Source organism: Aythya fuligula, chromosome 4, assembly GCF_009819795.1.
Source record: "Aythya fuligula isolate bAytFul2 chromosome 4, bAytFul2.pri, whole genome shotgun sequence".
Taxonomy (NCBI): Eukaryota; Metazoa; Chordata; class Aves; order Anseriformes; family Anatidae; genus Aythya; species Aythya fuligula.
The window spans coordinates 74,651,546-74,664,153 of record NC_045562.1 but is presented as its reverse complement, the minus strand read 5'-3'; the positions used below and the strand labels follow the sequence as shown (position 1 = coordinate 74,664,153).

The 12,608-nt window shown below is 41.7% G+C and overlaps 1 protein-coding gene across 1 annotated transcript in view; it reads right to left on the bottom strand.

Moving 5' to 3' along the window:
- The window catches only part of ATRN (attractin), a 145,076-nt gene that overhangs the window by 85,777 nt on the left and 46,691 nt on the right, over window positions 1–12,608 (bottom strand). Inside the window, 6 exon segments of the mRNA XM_032186940.1 lie at window positions 294–378; window positions 4,381–4,535; window positions 6,512–6,695; window positions 8,002–8,245; window positions 9,975–10,065; window positions 11,387–11,555. Coding sequence (XP_032042831.1) covers window positions 294–378; window positions 4,381–4,535; window positions 6,512–6,695; window positions 8,002–8,245; window positions 9,975–10,065; window positions 11,387–11,555 — 928 coding nt within the window.

Below are 12,608 nucleotides of genomic sequence, written 5' to 3'. Positions count from 1 at the left end.
TTTTCAAGATCTAGTTGAGCTGAGACAGTTCAGTAAAGGTGCAGAAGAAGGGCTGATAGGGACAGGCACGTACTGAAGACAGGACAAGAGTGAAGATCTGAAAAATTCAGATGTGCAATGGAAACTCAACCCTCTGGTCTTGGCATTCCTAAACACACACATAAACTCTGTCTATAGTGTACATATATATCTCAACACACACACGTACGTGTATGTGCAGCCATATACACAGGTGTGTAAGTGTAGTGAGGTACCAAAAACGCCGATGCACTGCAGCTTGGTTGCGTCCTTACCTGTTGTACAGCAGGGCAGAATGGCCGAACCTGTTCACGTCATGATGGAGACCCGGGCGAGGGAGAACAGACCACTTATTGCAAGCTAGGATTAAGGAAAGATTATTTGAGAAAAGTACCCCCGGCATCATTAATGACTCGACTTAGGTAGCACTTTTCTTCCTGAAAGATCCCAGAGTGCTTTAATCTACAGCGAGATGATTCTACCCACCAGCAAAACACAAATCTCTCAAGTGAAAACAGTGCTTTCATAAACTGCTCTGGGTTATCTCCTTTTGCAAGACTGACAACTTTGTCTTCACCCCAGCTGCCACGGTATGACAAAAGGGGAAAGGAAGGATGCAGTGGCTCTGTGCCATCATCTAGGCTAATCATAAAAAATCAAAGTTCTCGAACCAGGAAAGCTTCACGGCCTCATGTAGAAGAGATTATTAGCTCCTTGGCAATCACGTGTAATTAAATGGCGGTGACTTGAGTTGTTTTTTTTTCATTTACTACTGGAATTTTTCACTGCATAACAAGTTCAGTTTTTATCTGTTTATACGTGAATTATTTGCAATTTTGCCCCAAACCAGTATCACTGAGAACAGAGACTTATCTTTTTTTTTTTTTTTTTCATTGCAATTATACTCCTAGAGGGTAGCTATCCATGTTTTTAAAAATATTTTTCAGTCATCATGGCTTAAGGATTTTTGGTTGTTTCTCTCTTTTAATATAATGTGAGATTATTCCATCTTTTTCTATTAGCATAACATTTATAAGTTCTGCTTCATTTTTTACTTGGTTTCTCAGGTAATTTCTTCCTTTAGGCAGCGTGAAAAAAAAAAAAAAAACAAGCTAAGAAACATATAACCCACTGAGCAATCAAAGGAACAAAAGCAGGAAAAGTCAGTCCAATTCCTACCACTTCAACTTTGCAAGGTGAATGGGATCACCTTGGGGGCTAACATCCCAGAGGCAGCTGTCTGTAATTTATGCAATTAAGGCAGAAAAGTCAATCTGCTGTGAAGATCTACAAAGCCCCACAATACTTGCAGATTTTTAATACAAGATAATACTGTTGTTGCATGGACTGTGCCTCTAAAAAATAAACTCCACAGACCCCAACCAGTATCTAAACAAACCAAGAGAGCAGGGAAAAACAACTTTATTCTTTCTTTATGAAATTTAATTGAAGGATTGTTCGGTAAGAAAGCTGACCCTAAACTATGCACCTGTAGAAACTTTTATTCAAGAGTGATGACAAATAAATGACGTAAGATCCCGCTGCTTGGGTTTAATACTTGGGTAAATTATGATTTTGAAGTTTATTTTTAAATGTCACTCGGTCTATTTTTGAAGAATTTAACCTAGCCCAGCATCACTCGTGAGACAAGCACGCATGGTTCCAATTTTTACCAGGAGACTTCAGCAAAATTGGACAGCAATTTGCAATTTTTTATCCAGCTAGTTGTGAATTATGCGAGGCCAAGAAACATATTTTTCTAGATTAATAGAAGGCCTGGAATGTTTTGCTTTCTAAGCTTCTTTCCCATCTTTACCAGAAGATCAAGTACTGGAAAAAGTGACTGAGTCTGAAACTACAAAGAATTCTCTCCTTCCTGACTTACGAGTTAAGCCAAGCCTAAAACTGACAATGCAAAGGATTTTATTAAATATATTACTCAAATGGAACACATATGCTCTGAAAATGTATGAAAACATCTGAAAACATCCAGCCTCTTTCTGCGCTTGGCAACCCAACTGAATTTTTGAAGGGATAAATAGAAAAAAAAATAATTTCTCTCCTGTGGGGAAGAGAGACGATAACATGAGCATAGACTATACAAATATCTCGCACTATATTAAAAAATAATAAAATTAAAAGCTTATTTAGAAACGCAAGAGAATGGTTACTTAAACTACAGTAACTGGATTTTGAGACAGGCTGCCAGGGAGATTTCTGTTCTTGTTTTAGGTACATCCCATGTGTGAGATTTGTCTCCCCAGAGACAGAACTGCCCCAGGGTAGGAAACTCTTTTATAAAGGCCAGGGAGACTCATTTGGGGAGCATGAGGTGCTAACTGCAGTGCCCAGGACATGGGAAAAATGCTGTGAGCCTTCTCTAGCCAAGCGCTCGCCCAGCCTGGGAGTCAAGGCAATCCAAAAGCTTGTCCTGAGAAGCAGTGGGAAATGCTCGTGTGTACAGGCAGCTAGACCGATATCCCCAAACCTCTCAGACCAGGCACTAGCTGGATAGCTTGGATGGAATAAGCTCCAACCTGGTCAAGCACAAGGTAAAAGGATAAGAATCTTTAGTGCGTTATTTTCAGGTCTACCTGATCTGTAAAGCCCTGAGAATCTCAGCACACATCTCAGCAATGTCTGTCTGCATCCCACAAAAACAACTCTACGTGCTCATGACACCCAGTGCACGTGGGCTGACTGCTCAGAAGTTTGGGGAGGGCAAGTGAAAAAAATCAACGAGGTAAATAAAAGAAGTCACCACAGAAACAAGTTTTAATACTGACAGCTAAAGAGATGACCTATCTTTGAGACCTTGATTTTAGACTGAATTTTAATTCTGATTTTCTTCGGTCTCCCTACCAACACCCTCACGTGTTCCTGGCTGTGCTCCTGGTCCAGTTCCCATTGTGCTATTCACTGAGACGAGGCCGAGCATGCAAGGAAAGCTGCCCTGCCATAAAGGGAATAAAAAAAGTGATATTTTTTTTTCCTGAAGACTTATTCTTTCCACTTTTTAGCCTGAGACTCTCCCTAAGGAATGAGAGGACACAGGAGCACCACAGGGCCCCCATCCCTGCCATGCCAAGTTCATTCAATGCAAGCTCCAATTCTTGGTTTAATTTGGTAAGAACTATGCTAGCAGACTACAGAGCCTATTTCCTGTAAAATGAACTGCCTGTTAACTACACCAAACCAAAATGAACACTACAACTGATGCAATTTTTCAAATTACTGTCTTTTCTGTTTTACATCTAATGAACAGTTCAATGAATCGGGGACGACAGTAAAATGTGTTAAGAAAGATCCATTATTATTGCTATACAACCCTAAAAAAATTACTCTCTCTTGTGCCTGTCAAAATACCCCTAATTTAAACGTTTTTCAAGTAAAAATTCAAAACAAACCTATCCAGGAGCACCCAGCAGATTCTACAGGGATGTGGTGTGAAATCAAAGGAAGCAGGGGAACAATCCCCGTAGCAGACAGCAAAATGCCACGAGGATGCCCAACCTTGCTAGCCCAAGTAATCCACTCACTGGCACATTCCTTTCACAAAGCAGGAGTGCCACCCCAGCAGCCAGTTTACGTGAGTATTTCAGGGAATCAATCCTGAGATCCCACATTTCAAGGAGTAAGAGCAGAAGGTAGAATGTGATATGAGCCCAGAATGGTGTTTTTTCTCCAGTGTGAATTATCTGGATGTGCAAGCACCTTCTTTCAGATAATTTCATTTCTTCTTTTCTTAATGGCTGTCTCTCTCTCTCAAATAAATGCTGCCCTCTTCTGGCTCTTCAACCTCACCTAAACTTAATCCTTCAAAATAAAACCCGCCTATTCAGCTTTATGATTAAATAGTACTTACGGGGACATTTATGCTTATAAAGCATACACAAACTAACTGACATTACAAACAGCACAGCAAAGCTGAGCCAGCCTTCAGTTAAAACAGGAGCATGCAGTGGACAAGCTGAGCTTCAGCAGGTCTTGTCACTATCCTAACAGCCTGCATTTCTCCTAACTCACAGATTAACACCCGCTCAGAATCTCACTACAGCTTTTTGGCTGAGATGTTAGAACAATGTGCATTCTGTTCAAGAAAATTTTTAACGCCCAAGGTTGTGTACAAACCGTTGACCACGAAACTGCTGCTCTATTTGCCTCGAAATCACTGCAGCAGCTCATTTGCTTGGTAATACGTACTAAGCTAAATGTGCTTCTCCTGATTACACATTCTTCTGCAGTATGCTTAGTAGCATTTGGTATGATATACCCAGCATGTAAATTAGTCTTCTTGAAGACAGCTCTTTGTGAATCTCTAAGATACTTTTTTTTATTATTATTATTTTTGCAAGAACTTACCAATATCATATGCCATAAAATCTGAAGAAAAGCACTTAGCGCCGTGGCTCATGGAAGTGTCGTTGTGCGTGTTTCCTCCAAACACCAGCATGGTTCCACTCATTATCACAGCAGTGTGCAAATAGCGAAAGAATCTGCTGTCTTTAAGAATTGTCCTTCAGAAACAAAAATACATATATTAAGGAAACTGATCAGGACCTGGCAAAGGCAAATCAATCCCTAAATCCAAGCTGAGGAATGATTTGGGCACGTGGTGAAGGAACGTGGAGGTCCTATTTAATTAGTTTTCCTAATGAGATACTTAACAACTTTCTCACCAGACTGTTCAATTCCTCCTGTAATTTCGCTCTCACATCCCAATCTGCTTTCTAATTTATAGGAGAAATACATCTATGAAGGCATCTTGCCAAAGCTATGGATCCTAATCATCAATTCTTTCCCTAGGGATTATCAAGTTTTCACACTAACAGGGCTCAGTCAATTAAACCTGCTGATATGGACGCTGTCTGGGGAGACTCCAGCCCAGGCAGTATTAAATTTATAGGAACCTAAATCATTCTTCTAAATTGGGTATCATCTCTTGTTCAAAACTAACGAAACTATTTCAAGGAAATCCATGCAGCTGCCAACAGCGGAGCCCTGCAGCTTAACACCTGCAGAACTCAATGCCTCACCCATGATTTAACCACAGCTGGCATTAATCTTATTAGCCACTGACCTCACCTTTAATCAGCGTGATTAACAGCACTGACCACAAGCGGTCACCCTTTGTAGAGTTTCCCTGCTGTTCTGAGAGGATGTGACTGCAGGAAAACCCTGATGTGACCACGTCTGTGCTGCAGGCAGCGGTGTCACGACTTGCAGGCTGTGCTGGTGACACTTCTGCAGTCCAGAAGCATCCCGAAGGCAGCAGGTACCAAAGCTGAGACTTTCACAGCAAAATAGCCAGGAAACGGGGCCAGGGACACATTCTCAGGGCATGAGCTGCAGTGTTACAGCACACGGGGCTTTCTGAGCAGGGCCACAAGTGTCAGACTGTAAAACTGGCAGTCAAAACACTGGAGGGAAATGGGGAGAAACAAACTTGCCAGAATAAGGATTAGGAGGCTGCTTTTTTGCCCTTCCATGAAATCTTTGGAACCAAAGAAGGAGTCAATAACACCAAAAACCTACAATAAAGATGACCAGACAGCAGGTGTCCTGCTGCAAGGTGACTGCTCGCATGCTCTGCCTGTCCTCTGGAGGCTGACAAGCTGAATGCCATGAAAGGAATTTGGTGCTGGAACCCTTTGGAAAAAAATTGTCACACTTGTGACATTTGCTGCCTGTCCAGCCAGGTTTGCCAGGCTGAACGAGAGGATCAAATGAACCAAGAAAGGAAGTGAGGCTGTTACCACGTGTACTACTGAGCAGCAAGGAAGATTTTTAGAAATTTGTCACTAGTCACTTTACTCATCAGTAAAAGCTCACCAACTGTTGTTGCAGACATACAAGCTATTTTAAACTCTAAGAAAAAAAACAACAATATGGTGAGTCAAAATTACACATGTTCATTCAAAAGACCAGCCTCCTATCTGAACGGAGCCTTTAAAAAAGCTTCAGTAGAAAACACAAAATTGAGGAAAACGTATTTCACGTCCATAGCTCAAAGTTGTGAAGTTTTGCTATAGCTCTCTAATGAAACTCACCTCTGGGCAAAAACCACTCACAGAAGATTTCAACTTAAGAAACAAATGTTTCAAACAGTCACACAGTCAGAAGAAAATGGGGTTATAATTGAAATTCTTTTGTGGTCTTAACTGCAGAATGAATTACCACTCACTTGACTGCAGTAACTGTGCTCGTATGCAGAATCTGTACTGCTGGCAAGAAAATCCCATCAAATATTTCTCTTTTCAGCTTTAATACAACAATAGATTAAAACGGATTTCTTGGCTCGTTTGCAGCCTTGATTATGTGTGATTATGTGATTCTCGAGTCATAAAAGACATAAAAATAACACATAAAGGAGCACGCTATCTATCCTGAATGCAAGTAACTCTGTACTACTGCACCTTTATCAGGTAGCCCAGCCTCTTGCCCGCAACATAACAAAGGCAAGGGATGGTATAGAGGAACAAGAAATACTTACCACATACGGGTATGAACTTCGTATTTGTACAAGTCATCTGCTAGCCTGTATTTGTTGGCACTGAACGCCTTGTAACCTCCGTGGATATAAATGGATTCTGTCTTCGGATCATAAACGCTACTGTGACCATACCCTCCTTGCACCAAAGCCCCACTTGTCTGTAAGATGCTCCACGTATTCGTGGCTGAGAGATTAAAAACGGGAGAGACAAACCACGGTTAATTTATCTCCATTAATAACTTATCAAGACATCTGATGGTGAAACAAATTGGGTTTCCCTTGGCTCAGCTCTAGACGCTGTCTATCACTTGACATCCAGAAGCGTTCTCCTTCAGGTAGCAAGTTTGTTGTCAAGAATTATTGTCAGGTATTTTTAATTAGGCCAGAAACATCTCTTTTGCAGTGGTTTATTAAATTTTGCAGACAAGCTAAGTAAACGAAAGATAAAAATGACAGAAATAATACACTGCATTTTGGCAACATGAAAATGAAAATGACAGCATCGCGGCTTGCTTTGGAGTAGTACCCAAGAGCGCTTTTATTTTACATATTTAAGCACTGAAGCTAAGTTACATATGACTGTGAAGAACAGTTAAAAAATAATATATGATTAACGGTCCTATTCTGTCATTCAAAAATAATATTTGAAGCACTGCAGACTTAATATGATGGCAACTGAAACAAAAAACACCAAATTTTGCACCAAATCTCCGTAGCTAGTGCAGAATTTAGGAACCCTAAGCAGGGTTCCTAACTCCAGGCCAAATCCAAAACAAAAAAGGAAAAGGAACAGGTCAAAAGTGGTTATACAGCCACTACTTCTGACAATAAAGAACACACTCACATTGTAAACTTCCTCTGCTTAACTATGTTCTCTAGGGGTGCAGTGGAGCAAGGGATATGCCTCCAGAGAGCCATTTCAGCACAGCTGCTTTAGGGAGCAGTTCATTTCATCTGGAGAGCTTCCTACATTTCTCCACTGCTAAAACTAGAAATCTCAAGATCCTAAAATCAGAGTTTGGACTATCCCCAGAGATATGAAGTAAATGGGAGTCCAGAAAGTTTTTCCCTGTTCCCCTAAGCATTCAGTAATGACTGCTATGGGAGATAGATATATCTGGTTAAGTGGATACTTGCTCTCAATTGTTACAACCATTCTTGTATTCATAGGATACAAAAATAATTTTGAAAATATTTGCTTTGCAAAAAAGAGAGGAAAACAAATTCAAATGTCCCACAGTTATCCTGCTTCGTCTCTCAGTTACAGCTTTTTTGCTTTTGGGACCGAATAATCTGTATAAAGCTGGAGGCACGTGGCTGGTTGCTCACTATGTGACCTACACAAATGCTGGAATTTAGACCGAACCTCTCTTAAAAATAAATAAATGGAGAAGAACACAGGCACCTTAGTTTTGCTGTCTGAGTATGGATCGCTGAAATGATTTTCAAATGTTAAAATGGACCCAAAAGGTAGGTAGGGTGCCACTCACCCAGGTTGTATTCCTGGACGTTGCTGATATACCCATAGAGAGGGCAGTGCCCAAAGATGACGAGCATGACCACGCTGTCATCTTTCAAGGTGATGATGTGTGCCGAGTGGCCAACAACAGCATACTGCTCCTTGGCTTTCGGTGTCGCTTGAGTCCACGTCTGCCTGGGAATGTTGAACACCCACAGCTGGCTGGTCACGTTGCCCGTGGCATCTATTTTTCCACCATACATGTATATATCATCCTAAAAGAAGTTAGGTTTAAAATGAGGAGTGGCATTTAGGAAACAGCTAATAGGTAAATAACGAGGTTACCATGTTTTAACTTCCCCCAGCCTAGGTTTGTCTCCTTACTCAAGGAAGGACAGCTCCCATCTCCTTCACTGGTCACATTTGATATGAAAGCAGCCATGACTGACAGGCTTTGTACCCAAGTCCATGCTACCAGAATGCCTTCAGCACACAGAACTCACCCGAGATGAGGGAATGGAGGGGGCAGGATTGTGCACGGGGCAGGACTGACCTTCAGATGACAGACACTGAAATTGAGGTGTCTGTATGCTACCAGGGTCTAAGAATCCACTGTAAAAACAGTGAAGCCTGGAGAATAATTCCCCTGTTTGAAAGCAGGGAAGGCATGCCTTTGCGTGAGCTGACTTGCTCTCCAGATTTCACTGCCTGTACTGAGTGCATCTGTTTTCACTATAAATGGAGCTCAGAGGCTCCCCAAAGGCACCCAAAGGTAGGCACCTGATGTTGAGTGTTTTAATAATGCAAGCTGAACCCATCCCATGGCTTGCAAATGCAAAATGCAAAAGATAGCTGGCAAGAAAGGCAGTTAAGATGGAAAATCTTGTGTCTGCACACTGAAAGCTTTGTCTCCCAAATAAATGTATTGACAAAAAAAATAGGACCTTTTGGAAAGAAGGGTGAGAGGATACAGGATGATTAATAAAATCCTGCCTAATTAAGAGCTAAGCTCCAAAACTCCATCTAGTTTTATTCATGTGTTTCTTTCATGGATTTTTGAGTCATTCCAAGATACCTGATATGTGTAGTGAAGCCCTGCCTTCTCGCTGACAAGAAGGTAACCTTGGAAAGGGAAATTCTCTGTTAGGGTTGGCTTTTCTTGAGAAATTGCTGAGAACCCCCACCTGTCACTGACTATGAAGCTACTAACAAGTGCCCAACTTGTGAAGTTACTCACAGAATGTGTATTGATCCCTTGCAGCTAGGGATTTCCATCTTTATGAGTTTTGTTGAGTGATCTATTTGTTAACTGGGCTGTGTGGAGTTTTTCAAGTGTTTTTAGTTATGCTTAATATAAGCTTCCACTGTGATGAGCTAATTAACAGTCCAAGACCAAAGATCAGTAAATAATTACCTCGCTTCCTTCTCAAACAGACCAGGAAGCCAAAGACTTCGCCATTCTGCTCTCACGTGGCCTGCACTCACAGTAATGCAGGCAGGTGAGAAATGATTTAAGAAAAATCAAATCCTCTTCTTTCAGATGCTGGAAGAACAGATTCATAGGTCTGTCGCAGAAGTAGATCAGCTCCAAAAATCCCTGATTTCCTACTGGACCCATGGGAGCTCGCTCATAATAATTACATGGGCTACACAAAAAGCAACTGGGGAACCAGAGGAACTCCAGCAAACTCCAGTCATCAGGCATGTCTTACGAGCACAGGCAGTGAGAAGGAAATAATTAACTCACTGACCTCAATCAGCCTTAAAAAAATCTGAGAAAAGAGGGAAAGGAGGAACATGCAAGCAAATGCACTATAGAAATCCTATGATACCAGTTCAAGGGTTCCCTGGAGTACAAGTACACAGACTGGGATATCCATGCACAAGCCTTTGAAGAAGAAAAGCTTCCCCCAAAGCACGATTGATCTGTGGAAAGGGGTTAGCAGAGTAGGGGAGAAAAGGGAAAAACAGAGCTATATGATGAATGTGCAGCACTGAACTCACCTTATGTATCGCCAGCGAATGACCGTACCTCATCTCTACTGAGTTCACAGTGCTGTTCAGGGGAAGCCACTCTTCAGAAATAAGATCATAGCTGTATAATAAAAATTGAAATGATTTTCAGAGAAGTTGCTATCAAGTTGAGAAACTTAGTGCTAGCTCTTTCCAGAATTCGTTGGAAATTATTTAACAAGTGTCCCACCAAGATGTCAGAGCACACAAAGCATGCATGCAGACTAAAAAAAGATCCAGTCAAGCCTGCTCTGTTACTCAACATCCACGTATTGATTTGCTTTACCCTGATTTTTCTTCCTCAAGAAGAGCCAAGAGCTAATGCATTTGCTCTTAAGCTATGACAACTTACACCAAACGATGCACTGAAAATGGTAGGAAAAGGTTGCTCTAAGCTCAGGTAAGTTCCAATAACTTGATAAAAAAACTGCCCGTGTTTAAAAGATATTTTTAATTATGTCTTTGTCATTCAAACATATTTTTTTTCTGTAAACTTGAAATTAGATAAACCCTCTGCCCTGAAAATGGCCTCTGGCTTCTTAGATAAAAGAATGAACTATGTTTGCCAGGCTTAGAGCTGTATAAGATAAAATCAGCTCTGAGAAAGCATTTAATGAAGGCACAGGGTATCTGTTGAAAAATCAGGCATGACTTTGAAAGAGTAAATTGTGGATGTAATCAGCAACTGTTCTACAAGTATGTGTACATTTGTAGCTCCTCTTCAACTTCCACTAACTAAATGCACAGCTTTCACACAGGTCACTGAAAGTGAGGTATGCAGGTAACCCTGGAAAAAAAAATCCTGTACTCGCTTTTGCTTAGGCATGCCAAAATTTTGTCAAGCTCCAGAGGAAGCCTGAAGTGTTTTTATGGGGGATTTCAAGGAGGATACACAATTTTTGCTTTATAACTTAGTAAAGGCTAAATCTCCTAAACAGGTTCCATAAATGTCATCATCCCAAAATGCCACTCCCAGTTGGGATCCCATTCCACATCCACAGTAATCAGTATGACTCCATCGAGGTGTCAAACACTCTGGAGACACACAGACACAATATAATGAAGGGCTAATAACACAGAAGCAGAACTACCCTCTGTGAATACAAGGCTAGATATAATTTACAAGCTAGCCTAGAAACATACAGTAAATAGTTGAATGCTGTCATAAGCAGGTTAACCAAAAACTCACTGACTATTAGGAACCTGACATTTTTCTTTTCCAAAATTAGCACCCCTTATCAGCATTTTCCCACATCTCAAATGTGAGTCAAAGTTTTTTATTATTGCTGTTTCCCCTTGGAAATGGAGCACAGGGGAAAGCACAGCACGTCAGGTAGCATTTTCTAAAAATAATTCACAGGTCTGTGTTGTTCTTAAAGTATGTTATCCAGGCTTATACTCACGCTAAAACCTTCTGAGAGTCAGAATGATTGAAGACATAGCCTCCAACAATCCACATTTTATTGTCGTGGATTACGGCTTTGTGAGATGCTCTAGGAAGTTTTGGAAGAGAATATTCCTCCCGGGTCCAAAACGACTGGTTTGCGGGAACAGGAATTGAACAGCCAGGACCTGGGAAAAACAGTTTTAGAAGTTAAACCTTCTGGCAAAAGTCTGCATTTCAACTAGAAGTCAGTATCCTGCACCACAGGTGATGAAGATTGTGCATGGCCAAGTAGTTGATGGAAGCTCTGCTCGCCATTTCCTTGCCCACGGTAGCCATCAGGGATGGATCTGGTGTGCAAGGACCTCACGGGACAGACCTCCCAACCATAACCACATCCTTCAAGCCTAAAAAAAGGTTTCAGACAAAAAAAAAAAAATAAAGCAGTTCCAGACCAGATGAACCCATGTTCCAGTAAAGCAGACAAGCCTCTCTGCTCTCTACCCCTCTGATTAGAGAGGTGTTGTGCAGACCCTTTCCCACTCTACACTACAAAGGCTTCTTCCAGCATTATTCTTCCTGCCCCAGGCTCTCACTCAGAAGCCCCAGGACAACCTGCAGAAGCTTCAGGAGAGTTGCTCAGCAGCACGCTGTAGAAAAACAAAGCTCATACAGTGCTGCTTGCTATCTTTCTCTTTTTGTTCCCAATGCTGCTTTTGTAAACTGTTCGTTTCATGTTTTATCCATATTTTTCTGCTCTTAAACTAACTTTGCTGCCAGGCTTTCCTTCACAGCTCCCCATGGAGCTCCTGCCCATCAGGTGGCAGTAGGAGCTACAGGAAAGGGGCAGCCAGAAAAGCTATGCAAGGCAGAAGACCCACAAGACTTTGTCCATGCTTCAGATCCCCATCAACCAAAAAAAAACAGCACAGGCCCACCACATAATAGCTAGCCTGGATCTTCCAGCTCCCTGAAGATGAACAAAGTCTAACTGGGCTGTGTGTTGTGGCTTCTGCAGCAGAGCAGAAGCAGCAAACCACATGGCCTCAGTGAAGTACAGAGCTGGATGGAAGCTCTCCCTTCTCAGTGACACCCATCCACACACACAGTGCTGCTACAGGACACGTTGAAGAGGCTCAGGCCTTGGGAAGGGAAGAGGTTTATCAGGACAGCCTTTAGGTAATCATAGAAGCATATCACTGCATAGCAGAGCTGCGATCTTGACTGCAAGAGGCACTACC